Below are 26834 nucleotides of genomic sequence, written 5' to 3'. Positions count from 1 at the left end.
TGCTTTTAAAATCCTCCAATACTGGAAAGCCTACACCCTTCCCAGGTGACCCTAGTGCTCCACATTACTATTAGAAAGATGTTACTGTTGTAAAGCTTTCTTAGTATCTGACTTAAATGTCTCCTGCTTTCATTTAAGCCTGCCTACATAAACATATATACAAAAATAAGCATTTACATATATGCCATGTATATATATACAGTGTACATGTATGTGTGCATTCACATATACATGTGCATATATGTGTGCATATGAATGTATTTACTCCTAAATCTCAAATCAGATGCTAACCTATTTCAATAGCTCCACATGTTTCCTTCTGCCTTCACTTGCAACCTACTTGTTTTGCCCAGTTTTATATGAAGGCACATAAACAGGAAAGAAACATTCACACTATTCTAGGAGTTACACTCTGCCAAAATCCCAGTGTCTCCAGACGTATTTACTAAACTCCCAGTTAATGTTTTGTTTTATGGTAAAACTTGTCTCTTAAAGCAGTGCTTTACTCTTAAAGCAAAGAAGCCATACATTTTATACACTTGACTGTGATAGTTAAATTATAAATTCCTATTTTCCTAGAATAATTTATCCACAAATGATACCTGTTTTCTTTTGGTCCCTTGAATCCTGAATAATGTAATTATTTTTCTAGTATCATCAGGGTTATTCTAAGAACTTTGTGTTGTGTACAAAGGTATTGTGTACACAGGATAGTGTACACAGCTATGCTTCTTCATTGGCTTACAGACTTTTTTCCCAAAGAATAGATTGTTTAAATCTGTCCTCTCCCTCTTTGGACAAATTCATGATCTTGACAACATTTGTGCATTTCCTATTTTTTTAGGAAGCTGCATCATCAAGTTATCTGATATAACTGTGTTCAATTAACATCAACCAGACTGGGGCACCAGGCAGATTTATTGTGCTGTCTTGTCTGCTTGTTTTGTTTCTTAAAATGTAGTATGAAAGCTGTAAATTGACTCGTCTGCTTATATTAGCTATAACATTTCAGTACACCAGGACTATTTAGACTGCATTTCAAAATAAGAACTTAAGCCATCTTTCCGCAAGGAAGGACTTTTTGTCAGGCCATCACTGTTTATGACGAAGGAAAGACCCTTCTCTAAGACTGACAGAAGTGTCAGCAGTCACTGATTAGTAATCTGGTCAATCACAGATATCAGATGGCCTAGCCAAAATATAGCCAGAACGCAATGATCCAAAGGTTTCAGACGAAGAAGTAAATCTAGATCTAACATAATATGGGAGAATCCTAATAAAAGCAGAGTCGTGGTTTTGCGCAGCCTATGCCAATATGCGAGGAAACAGAACCATCCTTCCCCTCTACTGAGCTTTCACACAAGCAGTGAAAAAAGAAGCACAGGCTCCCTGTTACATTCCAGTTTGTTTTTTCAGTCTGTTCATGTTAATGGCACAATCGGGGATCTCCAATTTTTGTGTCATCACTGCCAGCAGCAGGCTAATGGAGCATCTCACAGACAGACCACAGAACTGCAGTTCCAGCCACACAGGGCACTTCCCTCTTTTTATTACACTCTATAAAAGATGTCACACACGCTTTCTCTTAGCAGTCCTCATGAATCAGCAAAGAGCTGCCGAAGAGTGACCATCAGGGCACTCGGGAAAGAATCAGGTGCCAGCTGTCAAAGTATTTCTTGGTGATTTACATTCTTTTTATACATCTCTGTAGCCAGTAGGAGGAATAGGCCAGCAAGGAGCATTTACGTATTTGCATTTTACAGGACAGTCTGCAAAAAAGAGATGTTGTCACGCAGGAGCAGGAGAGAGGATTTCTTTCCTTTTAGCTGATGCAAAAAGATATTCCAGTTCCTGTGCCTTCTCCCACCACTTGCATTAGCAAGTCCAATTAGAGTATGTATGTCCTGTCACGGGTGGCAGATCGTCAGGGCACTGGGGAGCACAACGCCAAAGTGCGTGCACGGCCACAGCTTTGCTTCATCTTTATCTCTCTTTTCCATTCTGTTTGGTGAACACTAGGGGCTTACACATGCTGAAGGAAAAATTTCAACCCGATTGATTTTGTCAGTAGCCTGTTTCAAGAGGTAGGAAATCAGCCATCTTGAATTCTGACAATGAAATCTGTGGATGCACATTGCAAAATATGTGGCTATCCCTTGGCAGGGTATTGCTTCATGGTTTGTACTTTGGGCTAAGAAGGCAGCTGTTGTTCAGATAGCCCCATCCTTCGTGCCCCAAAGGGCTTGTTCAGAGAGAGATAACACATGCTAAAAATTCTGCTTTGATCCTCGATTTCATTTCTCTGGTTGCAGAGTTTAAAAAGTCACCTTAGTTTTGGGGCTCTCAAACTGTGATCGTGCTGTTCATGCCCATAATGCCCCACTCTTTGGTGCCAGCCAAAAGAACATAGGACTGAGGAGACAAAAAGAGAAAAGTGAACAGTTTCACTGATTAAATATAAACTATTAATTACACTGAGACCAGCTTGCAATTTCCCATGGTTGCTTCTAGAAAGCCCTGTTCAGTAGAAGCAAGTTGTCATCCTTGTGGGAGAAGTGCTCCATGTGTCAATGGAAAGAGTGATACTTCTGGGTAATCTTCCTACCGTGATGGGACCCAGGCTGGAAATAAGGAGGAGACCTCCTTCTGCTTCACTTTTCTATTAACTGCAAATGGACAAAAGCTGTAAGTTGTGAGGTTCCCTCACCAATCAGCAATGGGAGATTAACTTTATCGTTAACCTTGTCTGTGCCCTCACCAATTTAATTGGCATTGGCCCAGGTCCCAGACCTAAGGCCAAGAAATACAGAGCAGAGCTCGGCTGGATGATGCAATGAGAGCTACTGCTCTCCCCAGCCATCCTGGGTTGGCTACATGTAATTTTGATCCCTTGAAACAAAGCACAACGTCTTTGCACATCACAAGCCAGACTTTCAGCAGTATAAATGAGCATAACACAGAGAACTTTAGTAAAAAAGGTTTTCCATCCCTTAAGAATCTAGCCATAATTATTAAACTCTCCTTGAAAATTTTCTTTTTAGTTCCCTTTAAAAAAAAAAAAAAAGGTCTTTGTTACCCATCTCCTCCCTGTGGGTAACCTCATTCTCTCCAAGCTCCAGCTGGAACCTGCATCACACATTGCTCAGTGCTCTGTTGCAAAAATCATTCCCCATTCGCAGCACTAAATCCCTTGCACACACTCCTAAAATATCTTCTCTGGTTCCTCATGCCTAACTAAACAACGCAAAATCCTGATTCTCTGCATACCTCCCACAGCCATCCCAGCTGCTCCCGCCACCTTTCCTTTCCCCTAGGCCCTCTTCACTCGTCTGAAGTTACTCATCAGGAATCCCCACCTCCATCATTCCTCTCAGCTTTTTCTTTCATTAGACCACTTTTGGGGAGGTAGGAGGAAGAGGTCATTTGAAATAGAACCTCATCCGCTTCTTCCTCTCACATTAGTTTTAAAACTTGCTATCGTAATGAGATTTGAGCAGAAGCATAGAGAGATGCTTGTTTCTGGATGTTCAAAGAACGCTGCTTTGTGCTCGCAGAGAGTTAAAGCCCTGTGGCCTGGGCTGGGGGGTGCTTGGCCCACTCAGGGCTTGCAGACCCTGGGAATGACAGCATGGCCTCATGCTAAGCCACTGGACCTGTTTGGCTTTGAGAGCTCCTGAGTGTGGGTCGAGGCAGTCTCTTTGTGCACAGGTCTGAGAGTTAGCAAATGTTTCACAGCGGACAGGTCTGCTCTTTGGACCCTGTACAGATGCTGTCTTTATGAGTCACGTCTTCCCCATCTCCCTTTTATACTCTGTCCCCAAAAGTAGGTGCCCTGAGGCATTTGCTTTGAAAGGACATAATCATATTGTCCTCCCCCTCATTATCCCTCTTCCCAGCACCTGCACCTCATTGTATGGTCATCTCTTCCCATCGTTGTCTTCTTAATTTAGTTTGGAAACTCTCTAGAGCAATGAGACATCATTATCTATTTTGTAAAGCGTCATTCAGACCTGTAGCAGGGTAGCACGTCTACGTGACAGAAATCCTACCCTTCCATTTTCTCCAAAAGATAGGCAGAGCTGGTTAATGCTCAGAGGTTAATGCGCACTGCCCAGCATGTGCTGCCAGCAAGAGCTCCGGTTACTGGAGTTTTCCCCTACAACAGAGGCAAGAGCTCGACCATGCTTTGCTCCACACAGAGTACTGTGAGCAGCCTCCAGCTGCTCTGCTCCTGACAGCCATGTTACCGCAGAACATATTTCCATAGTTTTTTGGAGTGCCAGAGCAGTGACGGTCAGTAACAAAGTGACTTCACTATCTGCAGAATCAGGAGTAGGCAGAAGGTTTCCTCTCTGGTTTGGTAACATCCACAGGACACTTGCGGTGTTATAACATTCTCACTCAGTGTGGTTACAGCACACACAGCTGAGCTGTGTTTCCAGCTGCACATGTCAAGCTGCCTCACATCCCACCCCTGTATGTCCCTCCCCTGTGGTCAACCCCACGGGCAAAGGCAGGGCAATTCCCTGGGCCAAGGGGAGGCAGAATTTCATGGGGCGAAAACCCATGACTACCTTTGGAAAGGTATTATTTCCACCACATGGAACAGTGCACTCTGTGGCTGGTTACAACAGGCAATAACAGACACTGCTCTGGGAAGACAGAACATCCAGCAGAACTGCTGACACATTGGTTTTCCTCTCTGTGCCCGCAAAGTGGATATATTCTTCCCGGGATCACCTATAGCTTACCCAATGTTAATGTGCTGAGAACTGGGCTGGGTGTCAGGTCCTCAAACTAGTTTTCCTGAGGTACCCTGGAAGACTGCGAATCAGCCGCTGGATGGTTACTGAAATAACTAATAATCTCCTTCATTTTTAACAATGATAAAATATGTTTAATGGAGACCAAAAAAAAAAAATCGGCACAGATGATACTGTCAGCAGCAATGACAAAAGCTCTTTGCGGGTTGCTAATGACATAAAGCGGTAGGTACATCCTGGTGCTTCCCCCCTACACATGGCAACATGGCGGAGCCTGTGCTGGGACCAGCGCACAGCTGGGAACAGGCAGCGAGGGGAGAGCACTGGACTGGGAGAGGAGAGACCTGGGTTCTGAGGCCTGACCCGACACCAAACCTCGCCTAAACGCAGGTCATATTCTCTCCCATGTTTCTGCTTCTATTTCCATTTTTGAGGTTTTCTTCAGATTATATTCAAATTAAATTTTTTTCTCAAACTGATGTCAGACCGATACAAGCAGTGGGGACCCACCAGCGTGGGAGCGGAACCGCACAGGGGCACGATCGTATTCCAAAGCCCAGCACCCCTGGACTAGGTGCAGCCACTCTGGGCCTGCAGGGAGAGCTCCGTCTGGAGCCTTTCCTGGATTTGGGCACCAAACCCAGATGAACCGGGGGCCGTGGGGACCTTGCCGACCGTAACTCAGCACTGCTCATCAAGCCACGCGCTCACTCGCCGCATCAGAAGCAGTGAAACACGGAAAGAATTTAGCATTCAAGCTGCATGACCCAGCTGTGAGTGAGGAGACGGGAATGATGTCAATGAGGTTTTGTTCACGAAGTGTCTGTGAAAAAACATTAGCTTAGGTCAGACACTACTGAAATGTAAAAGGAGGGATGACTGTCAGTCTGTCAATAACCAAAACAGGGAGCTGCTGCCGTTTCGTGCAGCAACAGGTGTAACAGCTGTCAGACAGAAACTTCCTTTTCGCCGATTTGTAAAACCACCGGCCTGGGCAGGAACTGGACTGCGAACGCCAAGAAACACCTTTGGTTTGAGAAGCGGCAGCCAGGGCCACCACACAGCGGCCAGACCCCGTGTGCCCGCGCGCGCCGACAGCCGCAGCCGTCACCACCAACCCCGGCATTTCTGCTCGTTTCTGTCACTGAATTGCAGTTCGCTTTTAGAAATGAGGCCGGCCCCGCGCGGGGACCGGGGCTTCCTACCCACAGGTGGGCAACGCCAACAGCCCCACGCCGCCGAGGCTGCCGGCTTCTGCTTAGGGGAGCGGCAGCGCGCTCCCCCGGCACGGCACGGCACGGCACGGCACGGCACGGCCCAGGCCCGGCGGGGCGCTGCCGGGGCGGCCCCGGGGACGGTGCCGGGCGGCCGGCGACGGCGAGGCGGGCCGGGGCAACCTCGCCGCCGGCGCCCGGGTTCCCCAATGGGCATGTGCGGCGCTCGCACATGCCCACTCGGGCAGCGGGGCCGGGCCGCGCTGGCGCCGCCGCCGCGGTGGGCTGCGCGACTAGAGCGCGGGGCGCGCCGTCGGGCACCCCGGGGCACGGCCCGCCCCCGCCGCGGGAGGAAGCGCCCGGACATTTCTGGTGGCTTGTCCCCGAGCCAAAGCCCTCCCCCCCTCCACGAAACACACCCAACTCCCCCTCCACGGCAGGCGGGGGGGGGGAGGCGACCGCTCCGCGCCTCTCGCCGCCCGCCCGTCGGGGCCAGCCTGCGCTACTCGGCCGTACCGGGGGCGGCGGCCCGGGCGGGGCGGGGATGTGGCGGCGCGGCAGTGCCGGCAGCGGCGGGCGGAGCCGGCTGGCAGCCGGGCGGGGCGGGGCGCGCCGCGGCGTCCCGAGCGCGGCCCGCGGGGCGGCCCCGGCGGGAGGCGCCGCGCTGCGCCCCGCCGCCCCGAGGTAGGCGCCGCCCGGCGTGGCCCCGCGCCCCTGGGCGGAGGGCGGCGGCGGCGGGGGCGCCGCGGAGGGCTTTCCGCGCCCGCCCCGCCTGCCGCGGCCGGGGGATTAGTCAGCAGTCTGCGGGCAGCCCCGCTCCCGCGCAAACTCCGCGGCGGGGGCGGGGAGCGGCGCCTGCCCCTTCCCCTTCCCGCGGCGAGGGGCGGCGGGGCCGCGGCGGCGGGGCTGCCCCCCCCCTCCCCCCTCGCCTCCCCGCGGCGGTCCGCGCGGCCGCTCCGCGGCGGCGGCGAGGGTCGGCGGGTTGGCAAGTCAGGCAGCCAGGCGCTGGGAAACTCCTCTCGGGCACGGCGGCATTGCAGGAGGACGGGCGCCCCAGCCGCCCCACGCACGCACACGGGCGGGCGGGCGGGCGCGCACACACGCACCGCACACACACGTACACGCGCGGCGGCGGCCCCCGGCCCCCCGCAGCCGCGGCCGGCGGGGAGGCGGCGCCCGGCGGGGCTGCCCCATGGTCTTGCGGGGGCCGTGGGGGAGCTGCGGGGGCCCCGGCGCGGCGCTCGCCCTCCTGCGCGCCTTCCGCACTAGGATGTTGCGGCAGGTCTTGCACAGGGGGCTGGGGACGTCCTTCTCCCGGCTCGGCCACTTCGTCGCCAGCCACCCGGTGTTCTTCGCCTCGGCGCCCGTGCTCATCTCCATCCTGCTGGGCGCCAGCTTCAGCCGCTACCAGGTGGAGGAGAGCGTGGAGCACCTCCTGGCCCCCACGCACAGCCTGGCCAAGATCGAGAGGAACCTGGTGGACAGCCTCTTCCCGGTGAACCGCTCCAAGCACCGGCTCTACTCCGACCTGCAGACGCCGGGGAGGTACGGCAGGGTGATCATCACCTCCTTCCGCAAGGCCAACATGCTGGACCAGCACCACACCGATCTCATCCTCAAGGTAACCGCGGCGGGTCCCCGGCCCCGTGCATCGCCACCCCGCCCGGACCGGCCCGGCGCCCCGCTCCCCGCCAGCCCCGAGCCCGGGCCCCGCACCTGCCCGCCCGGGCGGACCCACCCGTGGGTGCCGGCCCCTACCCGCCCGCCACGGCCGCCGCCACAGCAGCCGCCCGGTCACCTCCCTGCAACAGTTGGGATGTCTGCCCGCCGCGGGGAGCCGGCACCGCGCTCCCTGCCAGCGCCAAGGGCTCCGCTGCCTTCCCCCCCGCCCCCCCCCCCCCTTTTTTTTTTTAATCTTTTTCCCCTGTTTTGGTTTTATTTGCTTTGGATGAGCGAGAAGGGCAGGCTGCTTGCTTAAATCATTTTTCGGTGCTTCTGTACTCGCCTGGCAGTCGTGCTCCCGAGTTAAGGCGGCTCGGGCTTTGATAAACTCAAACTTCAAGAACAGTTCGGTGCCAGGCTGCCGAGAATGCTTCTGGGGGCCGTTTCTGTGTCTGGGCTGCACTTCTGCCTGGAGAGGGGTAGCACAAAACCTCCTTCTCGCTGCTCATGAAGACAAATGCCATAACTCAGCTGCTTATTTTTAGCGGGTAGTATTTTTTTCCCCTCCGCTCCCAACCCACCATCACACAAAATGCTGTTTTCATAGATGAAGAAAAATCCGGCTCAGCTGTAGGTTGCAGGCATGGTGCATGCAGCCTGTGCTGCCGGCTAAGTTAGAGCGGACAGCATCTTTCCCTGTCACTTGAGCGGCACGGAGCGTGCGAGTCACAGTCTTAACAGGACATCTCACCGTACTGTATGTCATAACATGTCGGAAATCTGCATTTGTTGAAGCTGGTACTCTAGTTTACACCCCAGTATTTTCAAACAGTCTTGGAAGGAAAAAACAGGGAGGACAGATGCAAAAACTGTGTGTTAAGAGGGTCAGGTTCACCCGAGAAAAAGGAAAGGAACGTTTACAAATAACCAGAGGTGTGGCAAGCTCAGTCCTGCACGTTTTCGCTGTTGCCGTATGGAAACCCCGGAGACTCAGCATTGCTTTTTTTTTTTTTTTCCTCCCCTTGAATGTCAAACTGTCAGCCCATACAAAAGCCAGTGTTAATTCTTTTTAATAGCTTCAGGGAGTGTCTCTTCTAAAATAGGAAGTTAGATGCAAATACCTATTGTATTTGGGGAGATCTCACTCTTTACTAAACAAGGAGATAACTGTTACAGTGTATTTATTTATATTTTATTTCCACTGTAGCCACATACAAAACTATAGTACAGAGCCACTCAGTATTTTATGTTTTCCTTTTTTTCTGTTGACATATTACCCAATGGTAATCAGCAAACAGATTTAATGAGCATCGACTCACTAACTACAGTAACAGGAATGTTACTGGCGAACGAGAGAACTCCAGAGAGACGATTTTCATTCCTTCATTTTCTTGTACCATGAATTGCATTCGCATCCAGTATGTGCCCATTTACTCTGTCATAGGATAATAATGATAATGGATTTTTTCTCTGTTCTGCTTTCTCTAGAGATCTGTAGTTTTATCAATAGCATAGTGACACACAAATAAATGGTACTCGGAATCTTTCCACAAGCAAACTTCTGCATAAGATTTATCACATCAGCGAAAGAGCTATAACTTAGAAAGTTCTGTCAGTATTTAACACTGCCTCATTTTTAATAGACAGAATTTGCTAACAAAATGATTATTTTTCATTTAGTGAGATAATGAACACCATTGCCATTTGACTGTTTACTCTTAACTGTTAATCTGACATTGTCAGGCATATTTGATGCATTATTTTCAACTCTTTACTTATCTAATTAATTCCAGTATGTCATGTGCAGAATAGATTACGTCCTTTGTCCTAATTATTCTTCTGTTTGTGGATAGAGCCAGGCTCAGGCAGCTGCCTGTCCAACCCTGTGGATGGCCCCGTGGGTCAAAGCACAGCAAAACAGAAGTGAGGGCTCCTAGCTCCCAGTATTGTTATATCTGTGGCAATGCAGGGCTACAGCATTTTGTGTCAACAGGGCTCACCGAGGGAAGGAGAAAGGGAAAGGTGGTCATCAAGGTTCTCCTATATATATATATATATACACACACATATGCAGTTGCATGAAAGGGAGAATGGAGCAAGGGCAGCTCCAGCCCTGGTCCAGTTCCAACCAACTCAAAGTGCTGTGCTTGTAAATAAGTGTCCTGAGTGAAACCATGGAGTAATCCCACCTGCATTCCTGAAGATGCTGCTGTGTAGGCACAGTCAGGTCAGAGAACCTATACAGCAGCATTTGCCTACCTTTCCTTTTCTGGAGAAGGATGACCTCCCGGAGGGAGAGGTTTTGCTTTAGAAGAGGCGTCAGGTTGGACGCTCCTCTCGCATGGTTCTTGCTGCATCTCCACCCACTAGCAGGAGGATGGGAGACCCAGGAGGATGGTTGCCCCAGCCAGCTGCCGGCTACTCTAACAGCACCTCTTCTTGGTTTCCTTACCTGTCTTATCCCACCTCATCAGCCAAGGAGAGAAGGGAATGAGCTTTGAACAGCTCCAGCTACCCTAGTCATGTGGCAAGGGAAGGAGATTTCCCCTGGCTTCAGCAGAGGAAGAAGCTTCCATTATTGTCCTCTTAGTAAAGGGATATGAAGTTTTGGGGGCTGAGCAGCTGAAATTAAAACATAGCTGGTACTGTCAAAAGTTAATCATTCTGACATCCTAATCAATTCATTGGTTAATGAAATAACTTCTTTGGTGGCATCTCAGAAATACTCTGGTTAGCTTAGTGCAATTCATCGTGCGCACACTATCAGCCCAAGAAAGTCGCCATTACCACTACAGCACGATACCCCGTTGGCTGACTGGGAAGAGATTTAGGGAAGGGCTCAGCCTCACAAATGCCTCAGGCCCAGATCTCAAGCGGCGCTCCCAGAGCCAGAGCTGCCGTAGGACTCCCCGCTGACAGCATGCATCTGCCAGTGCGACGCTGGCTGCTCGCATGACAGTGGCCGGTCTTGCGGAATGTACAAGCTGCTCCACACAAGGTCTCTCCTGCTCATTAGCAGGAGGCATGTGGCTGCCTTATATAATAGTTTTGACTTGGAGATGATGCCGAATACCCTTTTGTTTTATTTTTGTATAAATCTCCATCCATAGTTCTCATAACTCCCCATAAATTCTTAAACCATTCTAGGCCTGCCATCCCAGTGTTGCGTTTCCAGCTGACTTAGTCATTTGCAGAAGAAAGGGGGAAACCTAAACATACCTTGAATCTCTGGCCTTGAATAGATGATCCAACAAAAAGCCTCGGTACGGTCTCGGATATGGAAGAGATGCATCCTGAGACTGAGATACTCTGGGAGGGCAATAATGAAATTTTACTTGCAGCTGTACCTGCTCTATAGCAGAGCACAGGGCACCGACATCCTGCGCTGTCGGTGTGCAGGACCTCTCTTCCTCAAGATTTCACTCTTTCAAGAGAGCAAGAGGTAGGAAGTAAAAACACCTAACTGAAGAAAGTGTGCTTTTACCCCTGAATTTTCAAGAAGTGCTTGGAGAAACAAAAATAATTAGGATCGTTGGTGTGGACCATTGAGCAGAAGTTCTGATGATTATATAAAGTCTGTAGAAATCGTCTTAAGCCTATAATCCCACCTAAAAACAGTGTTAGAGCAGCCCCCTACCATTTCATGGTGGTATTTCCACTTGCAGCTAGAAGCTTGGTAGGTTGAAGGCATACAGACTTACTGGAAATACAGACCTAGCCAGATTTTTGAACCCCAGAAAATATTTTCTGACTTAGGCAGAATTTGAGACACCCATCCTTTTGAGCCTGTTCATTCCTCTATACTTACAGTGAATTAACTGTGTTATACTACAAAAGACTTTTTTAAATGAAAGGTTTCCTTTTTTTCGCAGAATATCCTCTCTTCCACTTACGTTATTGTGTTTATAACAATAACACAGTGCTAATATATTTTTGGCAAAAACTCCTCTTAAGATGACAAGACACAAAGATGAAAAGGGATTGAAATGTAACATGCCTTACTGAAGGGGATTGCATTTGCAGTTTGCCTCTGTGAAAATCTGTAGATGTGGGTTTATTTCTTTTAAAGAAACCTCTCCTAATGACATATTTTTCAGACAGTGCTTATACATAGCCCCTCTCATCTAGATCTATTGATGGCCAGTTTACGTAACTAATTAAATATCTATTTGAACATGCAAGCAAAGAGTAAATTTAGGTATTTCCGTTTAAGGACACATATATTTAAGAAATGCGTAACTTCTGATTACTGCAGAACAAAACAGTTTAACTTAAAAATTTTATAGACCTCATACTTGTTGGGGTTTTATTTCCTCTCTCTGTTCCTTAATTATTATGTCCCTGTTAATGTTTGTGCCTGCATGCTCTGTCTACGGTCTTCCTGGATTTCCACACTTATTTTCTATGTGTGAGGAAACTTGTGGAGGAAATAATCATAATTACGTTCCCGTGTCTGTGGTATTTCCAATTGCTTTGCTGTACAAACACGGCACGCTTAAGCCATTATTTTCAAAGTCAGTGGAAGTAGGTTCTGGTTGTTCAGCAGAGCCGAAAGCTATCTGTCGCGATCGTGGCTAACGCAAGGTACTCTTTATTTTAAAACTTCAACTACTTCTGAATGCCTGGACACAGGCAGTCAAATGTGGATCTGGCAATGGATATAGTAGGTCTCCACCTTCTCTAGGTACCTCTAGCACTAAAAACACTTACAGGGAAACAGTCAACAGAACAAATAGTGAATTCTGCTTAAAAAAAAAAAAGGAAGGATGAAGTCATGTCTTTAGAGCAAGGCTGTAAGATGAGGGGAAGAGTCCTAATACAAGAAAAACAAGGGTGTGAAAGCAGCAGAAGTGCAAGCCTGTTGTCATAGCAGCACAATGCTGCAGGGCTAAAATGTATCTTATGCGAAAACAGATGAGAATTAAGATACACAGGTAAGATCTGGGCACAGCCAGGGAAAAGGGAAGGAAGATAAATAGCACGCTGCAAGGACAGTGTGGAAGCGTGTGCAGAAACCCCCCTGAGCTCCCGGTGTCAGCAGCAGCAGCTCCTCGGTGTGGTTCCTGCAGGCAAGAGGGTTTGATCTCTCCTGCAGGCACTGGCCAGCAGCTGGAGCAGAAGTCCTGAAGTTGTCTGTGCCTGGGAGGTCAACTACATCCCACTGGTCCCCACCAACTCTCTGCCCTGCTCCAGCAGCGCCATGCAGGACAGGACCCCTCCGCTCTCCCTCCTGCCTTACGCCATGGTGCGATGCTCCCCTGCACCCGGAGCTGCTGCCAGCTGGGCAGCCCATGCTGGGAACGTCCAGCGCCCTGTGTTGCGTCACCTTTCCTGCCTTGGAAGGTCAGACCTCACCTCCTGTCGAACAGAGTGCACAGGGGACAGATTTTCTCAATACGTGGCTGGACGTGTGTGTCAGAGGACATCACCCCTCCAGGTGACCCTCTGGGAAAGCGCAGCAAGCAGGCAGGGCAGGCGACGGAGTCCAGGGACCTCCATGCATCACAGCCACTGAGGCCAGGCCACCGGCGCCCCAGGCAGCGCCTTAAGGCTTGAGGAGAGCTGTCAGGGCTCCCCAGTGACCATGTTTGGGCTTCCCAAAAGCTGTGACTGGGCTCTGCCTTTAAGTTGGGGTTTACAGCAGGAGAACCCCCTCTCTCCTGTTGGAAGGGAGAATGAGGAGCTGAGTCGCTGTGAACACTATTGAGGTTTCCCTGCAGCAAGGAAGGGACCATTTGTCACACTTCTGCTGGAGGAGCCCTTGGCAAGAGCCTGCACCGTGTCTCCAGCCCCCTGAGAAGCAGTGTAAGGATGGAGAGGTGTTTACGAAGAGGTCTGGGGTGTGTGGAGAAGGCCACTGGTGGTGGAATGGATGCAAGATCAGCTGCAGGAGTGAAGTGCTCATCTTTTTTTCCCCATCGTGAAAAGCCGATCTCAGAGCCACACACCAGGCTGCACAGAGGGGTTTCTGCTGCCCAGGCATCCCGTCCTTCGGCAGCGGTTGGCCGGAAAACCGTAGCGGGCTTCTCTCGCTGGGACAAATTCAGGCAGAATTACCAGGGCAATTGTCAGAATCAAGACGGTATTGATTAGAAAAGCTTTTCCACTTCAGATTAGAAAAGAAAAATCATATCTAGCAATTTTCTATAGCTACCAAGAAGGCAGATGGAAATGTAAATGCAGGCACATCTGCTACTTTGAGCACTAATAGTTGTCCCTCAGTTGATGAATTGTAGTTTGAACAATTTTTAGATTTTATTTACATGAAAATTGTTTGGAGAAAATACAATTCACCGTGTTTTGGATGGCTGAAAAAATTAGTTGCAAAAATACATAGCTTGCGTAATTAGTGTCTTAGTGTCTCTTCGGGAAACCTGATTGTAGGGCTGTTAGAAAAAGAGCCCAGCTACTCATAGCGATCCTCGCTGCATGCTCTCCAGCTTCAACTTCTGATGTTTATCCTGAGCCGTTAGGATCTGTTGGCTTCCTCCATCGGCTGTGCACCCACTCTCTGTCCCTCAGCCAGGCTGGCTTGGTCAGGAGCCTCCTGGCCACCAACCCCCGTTTGAGTCTCTGCCCTGGACCCGTGTCTCAGACTGACAGCCGGACACAGCCCTGTTCAGGAGTTCCCTTGCCTTCCCTCTGTGCACCTTCTTCTGATGAACACACACTCTTAATTCTTCCCATGTTTGCAGAGACCACAGTGCTTCTTTCATGAATTAAGGTGGGAGCTGTGCAAGTCTTTTCCCTCTCATAACCCTTTTACATTTTGACTGAGGCTGTCTCTTGAAGTGAATAAAAAAAGCACTCTGCAAAGATAGGAATTGCCAGAGATTACTGAGATCATAGAAAAAGTGGAGAAATTTATAGCTATCCATTAAAGGCTTTTTCTTCTCTTCATTTTCCTTGGCACGAGTTACCTGTAAAAATTACCAAAAGAGTAAACCAGCTTCACATGAAAATGAAACCTATATTTAAAATGATTGTTTTCATCCTGCTTTCTAGTTTTTCAGTCTTGAACCCAAAACAGTGAGAGATTTTAAACAGTAATAGGTAATGAGTTCATTCTTCAATTTATTTTTGAGCCTTCTCAGGCTTTCCTCCATAACCATGAGATCAGATTTTTTATGAAAGCTGAGGTGTTTTGTTTTTTAAAAAATCGCAATACTTCAGGCTCCAGGGCTCAGAGAAAAACCAGACGGTGAAAATTACAGTAAAAAAATTGTAAGAGTTGGCAACACTGACTAGAGTGAAACTCATTTTTAATTTGAACCATCAGATGTAAACTAAATAGAGTTAAATAATAGCAACAACAACAACAAAAAAGTAATAAGGCATTGCAGAGATCTCGCTCCTGAGTAAAACATGTCTCTTCTCTGTGCCAGATCATTCACAGTACAGGAGGACGTCCGTATATCTAGCTAGTTTTGTCTGGTTGACCATTCATCAACTATATGTCAAGTAATAAAGCATTGTCATGTCCTTATGATGAGTGATGTCCCCTATAAAACACCACACGTCACTGCTCAGCAGCAAAACCAAACATTTTTGCGGTATATATGATAAGCAGGAGGTAGTTGTACACATCCTTAATATTAAAAATGGTGGCTGAGACTCTGATCCAGCTTCCACGGGAGTCAGAATGTCTTTCCGTGAGCTGGGAATAGGAGCTTGGCAGGTGTCCTGTTTGAAGTGTCTTGTTGCATGTTGCTGTCACTCTCACCATGGAGTTTCTCTGGGAGCAAGGCTGTGCCACCAGCGAGGCGAGACCCGTGTGTGGCAGCAGTGGCCATCGCTGGGTCCTCGTGCCTCGTCCCCTTTGCGCATAGCTTCAGTCGGGGTAGCAGATTATGTAACATGGGCTTAAAGGATTTCTGGGATCGGACCATTTTGCAAATGAATCAGCAGTTTCTAAGCCCTCCCTGCTGGGATGGGATCTGTTTGCTTCACCGGGAAGCTGCAGACTTCTTTGTTACCTGATTAAATTGACAAAATTCTGGTAATACCTGCTCACTTCTGAATTAAAGAAAGGACTTCTCAACAAAGCAAAGGAACTAGAGGTTTTCCTCACCCCTTCTTGTAGCTCCCTGCATCTTTTGCATGGACTTAAGAATAAAATCAAGCTTTCCTTTCTGTCCTGAATATACACCTCTAAGTACAACCCCTTTGCCTTCAGGTTCACTTTGCTGCCACTGCTGAAAGTTGTGCCAAGCTCTGTAGAGGGAAAAGCTGTCTCACAGAGCCTGGTGTGGGGCTTGGCCACCCCAGGGCAGCCAAACTGAGTGTACTGGGGGGCTCTGGTTCCTGGCACCTGCCTTTCTGTGCTGATGGCAGAGGTAGGAGGACAGGCAGCCAAAAACAGCTTGAAGAAATCTTTGCAGCCATGGCTCTCTGGAGGCCCTGGAGCAAATGGTTTAGCCCAGGATAAGTGAAAGGATTTTAGCTTTTGCTTCCTGGCATCCCCTCCTGGGCCCGTGGGCAAAACCAGCCGGCAGGGCAGTGCAGTTTTCACCACCTCTCATCTGTCAGCTGTGCCATGGGCCAAAATGTGGCTTAGTGTGGAGGCATGAGACCAGTACAGCTCTCACCTGGAGGTATTTGCAGAAAGGGATTTGTCTCCCGGTTGAAGGCATCTTTCCTCTCTGTCAAAAATAAATAACTGGGTGAGCATGGGACTTAGAGTTAACAAAGACCAAGACCAAGATGTTACCAGATGCAAATGGCTAAGGCTAAAGGAAGAGAAAAACACTGTTCTAGAAGGCTCTGGTGTGGTACAGGATGCACATAAACACTTTTGGAAGGGAGAGTGGAGTTGCAAGTGATGGTTACTGTTTAAACAACAATGGAAGGGAGAGGTGGAAGTTACTATTTCGTGCCTCAGCGCTTTCAGGGACAGCGTGCCACTGTGGCAAGGGAGCTTAGGCGACGCTGTGCAGTTCTCATGCTGCAGTGCTCTGGCATCTCAGCAGTAAACTGCTTTTTGGTTCCTTGCACTGTTAGCTAGCTGAAAAACCTGTGAGTGATGAGCAAGCAGTGCATGCCTCCGTTCAAGAAAAAACATTCATTCAGCTTTTGTTATTCCTTTAAATCTCCCTTTCTCCTAATAGGATTGATAAGGATAAGAAAACACCTGGATAAATGAGAATCTGGTGGTCAGTGGTTTGTCCCAGTACAAGGTGCTGGGTTTATTCAGAATATGGTTACTTGCTATTAAAATCTGCTGCACTGAGCACAATATGCATTATGCATTAGCATATTGCTAATGTTGTCCCCATCACACAACAGCCTTTATCATCTCATGTTAACAAACTGAAATTTCCTGGGGGACCTCATGGTGCACCATAGACAAGCCAAATTGCAGATGGTGTAATCCCTTGAACTCGCAGGCAGCCCTGTAACCTCTTGGACCTTCTGTTTTCTGTGGAAGCCAGTTACCCAGGGCTATGGGTGCAGGCACTGGATGTGAGTGGAGAAATCTGTGTGGCCACAGTTGAATCCCCAGCATGGCAGCAGACAGGAGAGTGCTGTGGAACTGCAGCTCCCGGTGGGGAAGAGGCGGCAGCCCTGCGACGCACAGGCTGCCACAGGCAAGCAAAGGGAGAGAGACAGCCTGCAGCCATGCTGCAGCACACCCCTGCCCTGCACTGAGGTGACAGAGGTATTTCTTTCTAGAATCTGGTCTGAAAAAGCAAAGTGCGGGTAAAGTGATGTCTTGAGGGTGAAAGTCTGAGTCAGGCTGCCCGGAGCTGAATCCTTGGGTGCACTGGGGCAGTGCTTGGCATACTTTGCTGGGATGGAGGGAATGGCAGGTTTTCCTCTTTGGCTGTTTGCCTCCAATTTGAGACAAAAAGTTGTGGTCACTGGCAAAGCTAGGAGAACATCTCGTAGCTGCTCTGAACTGCACGAGCTTGCAGCTGGCTCTGGGGGCTGCTCGGCTGCCGGGATTGTGCCAGGATGCAGAGCTGTCAGTCTGCTCCCCTCTCTTCCCCAAAGCCCCATCGTTGGGAGGTGTGATGGGCAGGTCCCCCCAATGCGGCGCCTGGTCCAGCCCAGCACGGCCTCGCAGGAAATACCGGGCCACTGCCATGGAACGGGCTTCTGAGTCTGAAACTATCATTTCCAAGAAGAAATGAGTATTTTAGGTATGACATTTAGCTTCTAGCCTTTCACTAAAGATGAAGTAACAGCTGTGACAGATGAGGTTATTTTATAACCTAAATATTAAAAGAAAGTGCTTCAGACGTAGAAGGAAGCAAATGCAGCAGTGAGGCTGGGTGGGTAAAGAGCGACACATTATTCGATAGAAGTTGCATGATAGTTTAGTTTCTTCTGCATTGTGTCACTCAATGGATCCTCTCTGAAGGAGTTGTATTGTGAATCTAACACAGGCAGGAAATCCCTTCTAGTCCTTCTAGCTGTCCTCAGCTGCGCTTCTTTATATAACATCTGACTTTACAACTGTTGTCAATGAAACCATACAGTAGCTGCCACTGAAAAAAATTTAAAATCAGATATCTGTTTTCGATTCAGTAAATCAGGGCATTTTCCCCAAACTGTAATGACGTACATTTGAATTCATATCCCAAAACAGCTCTTGCAAAGCGGAGCTCTGCAGACACAAACTGGAAAGACGGGAAGAATTCCCTGAACAGGTTCATTTCTTTGTCATGTTCCTGCAAATCTTTTGATTTGTTTCATTTTAGAAGTTGTGCAAAAGCTCCTAATTTGTTGCACAGACAGTTATTTGTTCTCCCACCACAATGGAGAATTTTGCTTCTCACTATGGCTGGGTATTGTGTTCTCACAGTACTGTGAAAAGATTTGTTAGTTCAGTTAATTTCTCAAACCTGTCTTTGTAATGTCAATATTGAACTGTTGTTCTGTTAAAAATAAAAACTACTCAAAAATAAAAACTACTCAAATGTAGAAAAATACACCTCCAAGCTGCTAGAGAAACAAGTTGAGAATATAGGAATTTTCTAATCTTTCCCTATATGATGTCGTATCATCCCGAGAAACGGAGGCAACATAATTAAATTAATACCCATCACACATTATGCAATGTAATCATAAAACAATCAGATTCATAGTGTCATGTAAATTTTTTTTTTCTGCAAATAGGTCTGAAATACCACACAAAAGTCACTATGACTATTTAATTTCAACAGACACAGGATTTTAGCCATAGCAGACATTTTGTCCATTGCCACCAGATGAGTATATAAGTTCTACTGCTCTTGTGTACCCTGTCTTCTATTTTTTTAGTCAGAAAGGAGCCAGTTCCATTAAATATCACTTATCCCAGCCTCTTTAGTAGGCATAAGAGCCTCCTGCCTTCTTTGGATTACAGCAGAAAACAGCATATGCAGGTAGAAAAAAAAAGGAATTGTGTCCCTGTAGCCAGTTCTCTGTGTCTTGCTCGAAATTTGAAGGCAGAAAATAACTATTGCCCCTTTAAGGAAAATAAATTAGACTCTTTCTCAGTTTGGCTCTTCAGCTCCCTGGAAGAGCTGTGGTGTCCCCACTTTGCAGGTGAAGGAGGGCTTCTCCTTCTCTTTTATCAGCCCTGCTTTTTGTCACCACACCTTTGCAATGCTCCTATGACCTTTTTCCTCGGTGTAAAAGGGACCGAAGGATAAATCCTTGTAGTTCCTCAAAGCAGATCTGGTGATTTGCTCCCCCCACGCCAGCAGATTTGTTCCCCCCACAGCCGCAGACATGGCAGTCCACACAGCCCAGTCACTTGGGCGGCCACATCCGTGGGGTCATGGGGACCAGGCAGCACAAGGGGTGCGCGACCCTCTGCATCATCCCCACTCACACCTCGAGAGAATCGTGTATCTCACTGAGCCGTGCACAAAGCACACACGCAGCGGTGTGCAGGGGCCCCTGGCATTTGGTATGTCAGGTACCCCCTGTGCCACCTAGAAAAGAGCAGAGGGAGCCCCTTCCTGAACTTTGCGGCTACCCACCATGAAGGACATCACAGCTACAGGGAAAGTCTGCTCAGACTTGTGGTGGTTAACATGGTCTTGGCCTCAGCAACATCCTTACAGAAGGTCCTGGTACTCTCTACACAACTAGAGCAGCACAGAAGGAGTTAAATGCTGATGTTGGTGGGTCAGGCCTGCACGTTTTGCAAGGAAAATGTGCAATAAAACAGCCTGCAATTTGCTAAGGCTCTCAACTTTAGCAAACTCAGTATTTCACTTTTGAAAAATACTGCAACCCGAGACTATTAGGGCCATTGCCTTACCATCTTTTAGATTTCTTGCTTCTTCTCTGTTGACTAAAATGGATTCAGAAAAGGTTGCAAGAGTTTTCTATATTTTTTCAAGAAGAGGGTAATTTTTCTGCCCTTCTGATGCTCAAAAATAACTGAATGCAGTTCAGGTCAGAGCGCAGGCATGGCAAATTTCAGAAGGATGCAAGACAACCTACAAAGGAGGCTGCACTAAGAGCTGCTAGACCAAACAATAAACTGTAATAACCTGCAGGCCCTAAAATTAGAGGGCCTTCCCTGACTGACAGAAACTCAGAGAAAGAGAAAACCACTGTCAGTCTCTGCCATTGCTTCCCACTCTCAGATTTGCTGAGGATTTGATGGGGGAAAGAGGGAGGGGAAAAGAGGGCAAATTAATTAATGCCAGCTACCTTATTCCTGCTATGCTGACAATCTCTACACTTAGGATGTGCAGCTGTGGCCTGTCCTTTTCTCTGAGCGAGTGCTGGTCCCCTGCGGCTGCCAGCTGCCAGGCTCCGCCACATCCCTCACAGGTGGCATCCCTGGTCACCTTGCCCTTCTGCCTTCTGTACCTGAAGTTTATCTGTCAAGAGAGTAATTTGGCAATCCCGAGCACGACAGTGTCCCCAGACATGGTTGGACTGTTTCTCTCTCTTTTATGTTCACCCAGATCACTTGAAAGTGGAGGTCCAGGCCTTCTGAGTTTGCTTACTTGTTAGAGAGGCCAAACGACAGATGCACATGGCACAGATGCAAGTCACAACACACCCGAGTTACCAGCAAAGGATGTAAGGGAATAATACTGCTGTTTTAGTGCATGTTTCCTTTTTTTTTCAATGAGTGTGCTATTAATATTTCAGTCACCAGAACTTTTGTTGTTGCTTAGATCAACTAGGAAAGGGACGGAGGTGAGGAGCCGCTGTTGTTCTGGCTGCTACTGTGCGAGATGAACTGATGAATAACGTGTGTGATTTCTCTTTCCCTTGTAGTTGCACTCTGCTGTGACCAGGATCCAAGTTCAAAGACCTGGTTTCAATTACACGTTTGCCCATATATGTATCCTGAACAATGACAAGACATGCATAGTGGACGACATAGTGCATGTACTGGAGGAATTAAAGGCTGCTCGTTCTTCTAATCGAACTAATTTTGCAATCACTTATCCGATTACTCACTTAAAGGATGGCAGGGAAGTGTATAACGGGCATCAGCTTGGTGGGGTTACTGTGCACAGCAAAGACCGGGTGAAGTCTGCAGAAGCCATTCAGCTCACCTACTACTTGCAGGCAATCAACTCCTTGAATGACATGGTGGCAGAGAAGTGGGAATCCATTTTTTGTGACACTGTTGAACTTTTCCAGAAATCCAACAGGAAAGTCAAAATGTATCCTTTCACTTCTTCTTCGCTGAAGGAGGATTTCCAGAAGACAAGCAGGGTGTCAGAACGCTACCTGATCACAAGCTTGGTCCTTGTGGTCACCTTGGCCATTCTCTGCTGCTCCATGCAGGATTGTGTCCGCAGCAAACCCTGGCTTGGCCTGCTGGGATTGCTGACCGTGACCCTTGCCACCCTGACTGCAGCTGGGATCATCAATCTCACTGGTGGGAAATACAATTCCACCTTCCTGGGAATCCCCTTCGTCATGTTAGGTAACTATCTCCTATCTCCTCTCTCTTTTGTGTGTTTGTGCCTCCCTGACGCATTTCCCAGCAAGCAGAGAAGCATCACTGCATGGCTCTTGGTGCCTCCTCGCTGCAACACTGCCCCATACCAAATCCACACAGCCTCTTTTCCTAAACTGTTTGTACCATGCCGGGATATTAAAATCATGCCTGGCACTCCGGTGTGGCATAGCGCCCTGCTGTGGGACGTGGTGCCCGCGTGGCAGCAAGGAACACGGGTGTGCAGAGGGTGAGCCTAGCTGCTGCTTTTCTGTGGATGTTTGATGCTGGTTCTGGTGGCCAGCATTGGAGGGAAACCTTTGCAGAGGTCCCTGTGCCGCAACGACAGCAACAGCAGTGACAGCAAATCAAAGGGGCTGCGCGCATTGGGCATTTAGAGAGCGCTGTCTCGTTCGGAGAGCAGAGCGGTGCTGTCCTGGCTTGGCAGGCGCCCATCCGTGGGATAAGGGCAGTGGTCAGTTCTGGGTTGTGTTCATCCTGAAGCCCCTGTGTTGGCTGAGTGAGCATAGGGAGGGTTTCACAGCCCTCGGTGGGGAGAGCTTTGCCTCCCCCTGTCAGGGACGGACCCGTCCAGTTAGCGCCGGCGCATCCCGCAGCCGACAGCCACGGAGGGAAGCAGCATTGGCCGCTCCCTCCTCTGGTGCCAGGAGAGGCATCTTCATCTCCCAGGTTTTAGTACCGCCTTCACTCTACTGTGGGGTATGGGGTCATTTTGTTTTGTTTGTTTTCCTCGAGGGCAGGGAAGAGGAGAGAAGGGCAGTCAGCTTGCTCCTGACCCAAAATCAGTGCCCTCTCCTGTTGGCACCAGGGCATTTCTGGGGATGCTGCGTGTTGTATCCAAACAGGCAGGAGGACTTCACAGGAGACAAAACGAGAGCTCTGGAGAGTTCACAGCCTCTTTGTTTGTGTTTGGTTCATAACCAGTGTGAAAAGCTTTGTGCGCTGTAGGTGTTTAATACATCCTCGTTCGTGCCATTATTCATTCGTGGAGAATAATACATGTATTGATTTGATCACAGCTTCCCCAGATGAAAATCAGTGCTCAGTGATACTTCAGGTTTCAAGCATAAGAGTGTCTCCACTGACTTAGTCACATCATGTAGTGATATGACACATTTCAGCACAACTATTTTTATATCCAGCGCCAGGTTCCTATGCCATGCCCGTACGGTAGCTGTGGTATTGTTGCACTTTAATTAAAGACCATGCTTCAGTGCATCGCACTACCAGTTAATGTACAGAATATATTCAGTGACAAAAAGAATTCAGCTACATTACATCGGCACTTAATTTTCAGGTGACATCCATGAAAATTAAACTGTATCATAATCTAGAGGAAATGCAGCATGAGAAGGTCAGAGTCAAAAGGCTAGCTTTCTGACCTGAGTCGTTGGTTTCTTCTGTGGGTTTTTATGCCTGTGCATGTATTACAAAATTCAGTAGTGTGTATTCCATATGATATTACATAGGAGGGGATTTCCACATGTGTTGCAAGAGTAGTAGAAAAGCAGTCTGAAGTCCAGCCATGTGAAAGTACCCGGGGAAGGTGACTCAAAAGTATGAAATGTTAGCTCTGTGTGGGGATCAAAGCCTCTGCTTGCTGGCACAACCTTTCAGATCTTTAATTCACTAATAGTGACTGCGCTGAGACTTGGAATCCTTGAAGACTTACAGATAACTATGAAAAGTTTCACACTCCTATTTTAGTGCTCCTTTAACTGCTGAGCTGTATAGCCAACTCTGCTTTGCTTTGCTTTGCTTTTTTTTTCCTGGGGTTTTTTTTTTTGGTCTTGCTTAGTTGAAGTATTCCAGTCTTAAAAGGAGTAAGTTTCAAATATGCTGCTCAGCTCTCACTGTGAACAAGTCAAGACAGAGCAGCCAAGTTTGCTTGAATCTCGCCTGCTTCTCCAGCTGCATAAAGTCTCCCAAGGGACAGGAATATCACAGGTGAACAGAAGGCACTAAAGACATTTTGGAGTTTTTAATGAGAACTGTTTTAAACCAGCAGATAGTTAGAAAGGCAGGGTTTCCTTTTTTTTCCTGCAGTACAACAGAAAGATTCAGCATGCATTTCAAAATTTATTTCATGTCTGTATGATGTTTTGCTTATAAAAGATGGTTTAACTCAAGGTAATTCAATAGTGGCTAGAGACACAAACCACCCTCCACTATAGACCACTCAACTGCTTCTACTTAATTTCAGTGACCATCAGATTAGATCGTAGATTAACTGACCTTTAGAAAGCTAAGGAATTTCTGGCTAACAGGGTAGCCCCATAGCTGTTACTCATAATCTCATGGCTAAAAGCAAAAATTAGGTAGAAAAAATGATTACACTGGACACATTTCAGGCAAGGCCCTTTACTGGTATAAATAATTAATGAAATTTTCCCAGTTTATAGCAGCTGAGGATTTTTAACTTTTCGTCAGCATTGCAGAGCCAGAGAGGGGACACTCTCCAGACATCATCTGCCCTCTGCCACAGGACAAGATTATGTCTTTCCTAACAGATACTTCTCACCCTGCACTTTGTCTCTTCCTTGGGCTGCTTCCCCCTGCTTTTTGCTGCGCTACGGCTACAGCATTTGCATCCTGTCTAACCTGAATTCCCCTTTTGCAACTCAGCTGTCCTCATTATTTATCCATTGCATCTGGAAAACAATTTCTTTTCTTTTTCTCTGCATATTTGGGACCACTCTCACTTGCCCAGTCCTCTTCCTTTTCATCACAGGTTTCCTCAGACTATGCTTACCAGACTTCCAGCAATCTTCTTGCTTTGCTTTTGGCCACTCCACATCTTCTGTGGAGTGTGGTGCCTAAATCCAGGCACAGGATTCAGGCTGAGGCTTTCAGCAGCAAGTAGAGTAGGAGGATGATTTCACACATCTTGCATATGGCACTCCTGTTCATACATCCCCATATGACATTCATTTTTTTCTCAGCAGTATGAAATGGTTGGCATTTGGTTGGTGGCACATGGTAATTCACAGATCCTTCGTGTCACTTTCTACCCTGTTTGCACAATCAGTTATTCCAACCAACATGTAGAAGGTTACCCTTGTCCTTGCTGAATTATAGCTTGTTTATCTCACACCGTTTCTCCTGTTAAGTTCATCTTGATACTATCACTGCCCTTCCAAGATACATTACCTATAGTCAGCAATGTTTTGCAATTAGCTGTTTATTCATATTCTCAAGAATTACTTTCCGAGTAGTTTAAATACTTTGTCCAGTCACAAGCCCATTCTAATAATTTAGGCAATATGTCTGCAAAATACTCCATTCAATGTGTTCTTTAATACTAGATTTCATTCATCCTGTTTTCTCTGACATCCCTTCAGCATCGGCCATTTCCAAGAACAAACAAGATATAGTGAAGGGCACCAGCCTCTGTAGGTGTTGAATCCTTAGGTTTTGCATCAATAGGACAATTTTAAGTTATTAAATTACCATGGCTTACTAAGTTGCAGTCTTTAAGATCAGACTGTGTAAGTGTAGGCAGGAACATCTTTTGCCTACCCCACCTGTTAAATATGACATACTGGTTTGAACACTTCATGCTTTGGTTTTAATCACCTTCATGGTAGTTTATTCTAATTTATTTCACTCTTTAATTAAGGCAGATTACTGTAACCCCGCTCACAAAAGGTAACTCATTAAGTCAGAATCATGCAGTCATCAATGACTGTACATAGCCTGAGTATGTCACTACTGTGATGTTTTAATGTTGGGGCAGGTTTCTTTTTAGCCCTCTCTGGTTGCTAACTAAATGGCAAAAATTGAAGCTGGGAGAGATGTTGCCAGAGATGACCTTCCCCAGCAGATCCCAAAAGAGCAGGGGTCCCCTTTGGTCACCGGAGGTCCATCTGTGAGGGCAAGGCAGGAGGCAGTGCCTGAGGCTGGCCTGAGCCCCCGTGAAGGGGCTGCGCTGGGGCGAGCTCGCAGAAGAGGGCAGGCTGGCTGCAGCCGCTCTTTTCTCTAGGGATATCTTGTCAAGTCAAACTGGGAACTTTTCTTCTTCAGCTCTGGATTTATACAGGTACTTCTAACGTGAAAGTGAAGCCTAAAACCTGTGAAACTTGGCAGGCTCCCACCATTCATTTGGGCATATTTTGAATTAGCATATGTCTCTGTGGTTTTTAAAACTATTATCCGCATTTATCAGTGTGTAAACAAGGAATTTAAGGACAAGATTACTTACATGTCTAGTTCATGTGGACTACTTTGCTGAACTAAGGCTATTCATTTTTGACCCTAAGAACCAAAAAATTAAATTCTTCAATTTGGTTGAATTTAAAATAAGTTGATTTATATTGTTAGCTGAAAAGCAGAATTATAATTCTGATTTCCTGTTGCCTGCTGCATTGAAAACTACAGATGTTTGGTCTGGCACAGATGCTAACACATTCATCATAAGTTTCCCTTGCGCATTAAATGCTGTTTAATAACTGCCAATCCTTTAAAAATACCAGTTTCCTCAAAAAAACCCAGTGTGTTACCAAACATACCATTGGACAACAAGCAGCACTGGCTGAACAAGTTTTTGGCGTGATTTTTTTTACTTCCCAGAGGTGGAGCACAACATTTAACTTAGGAACTCAAAAGAAAATTGCAACATTGCCCTTTGCACTGAAGAGAAAACTAGCAATCTGTTTCCTATTCCTTCAGAAACTCCTACAGCTTATTCAGGGAGAGGCGGCTCTCTTCAGCTGCCAAGTTCGTGAAAAGCATCGGCTCTGTGAAATTGTGGTGGAATGCCAGGCGCTGCCAGATATGGGCAGGGACGCAGGGATGGCTCCACGGGCTTATATTTAGCGTCTGATGCTGGCAGGGGAAAACCAGTTAGCAGTAACAAGAGCGGCTTGAGCTTGCAGCTTGCTGTAAACGGAAACGATAGCCAGCTTTGTGTGAAACTCAGCAAAACAGGGATGAATGCAAATACCTCTTCTTACTGCCTCCCTCCATCTTCCCATCACGTCCCACCCTGTCAGTATGCCCTTTCTGGGAAGAGGGAAGGAGAATACGGTCAACGGAGCAGGTCCAGGGAGGGACGACTGGGAAGGAGCAGGTGGAAGTGTCGAGCAGGACCCAGACAGGGTCCTCCTGAGGTTCAGTCATGGGTGGGGGGAAAGTCAAGGGAGAAGGAGACTGCACAGGGCTGCATCTGGCAGGAGGGGGCACAGGAGTAGGAGAGGTGCAGAATGCTTTGGGAGATACCCAGGGGTACCAGGGCTCATAGGAGCACCTCACAGATGCAGAGAAGCCAAT

The 26834-nt window shown here is 47.8% G+C and overlaps 1 protein-coding gene across 1 annotated transcript in view; it reads left to right on the top strand.

Moving 5' to 3' along the window:
- The first annotated feature begins 7159 nt into the window (after positions 1–7159).
- The window catches only part of PTCHD1 (patched domain containing 1), a 39822-nt gene continuing 20147 nt past the window's right edge, over positions 7160–26834 (top strand). Inside the window, exons 1-2 of the mRNA XM_074858626.1 lie at positions 7160–7598; positions 20873–21533. Coding sequence (XP_074714727.1) covers positions 7170–7598; positions 20873–21533 — 1090 coding nt within the window. The 5' untranslated portion in view covers positions 7160–7169. The remainder of the gene's footprint in view (positions 7599–20872; positions 21534–26834) is intronic.

The sequence above is a fragment of the Strix uralensis genome, chromosome 2 (genome assembly GCF_047716275.1).
Source record: "Strix uralensis isolate ZFMK-TIS-50842 chromosome 2, bStrUra1, whole genome shotgun sequence".
NCBI lineage: Eukaryota > Metazoa > Chordata > Aves > Strigiformes > Strigidae > Strix > Strix uralensis.
The sequence above is the reverse complement of the archived record's forward strand: the minus strand, read 5'-3'. Positions and strand labels throughout refer to the sequence as shown.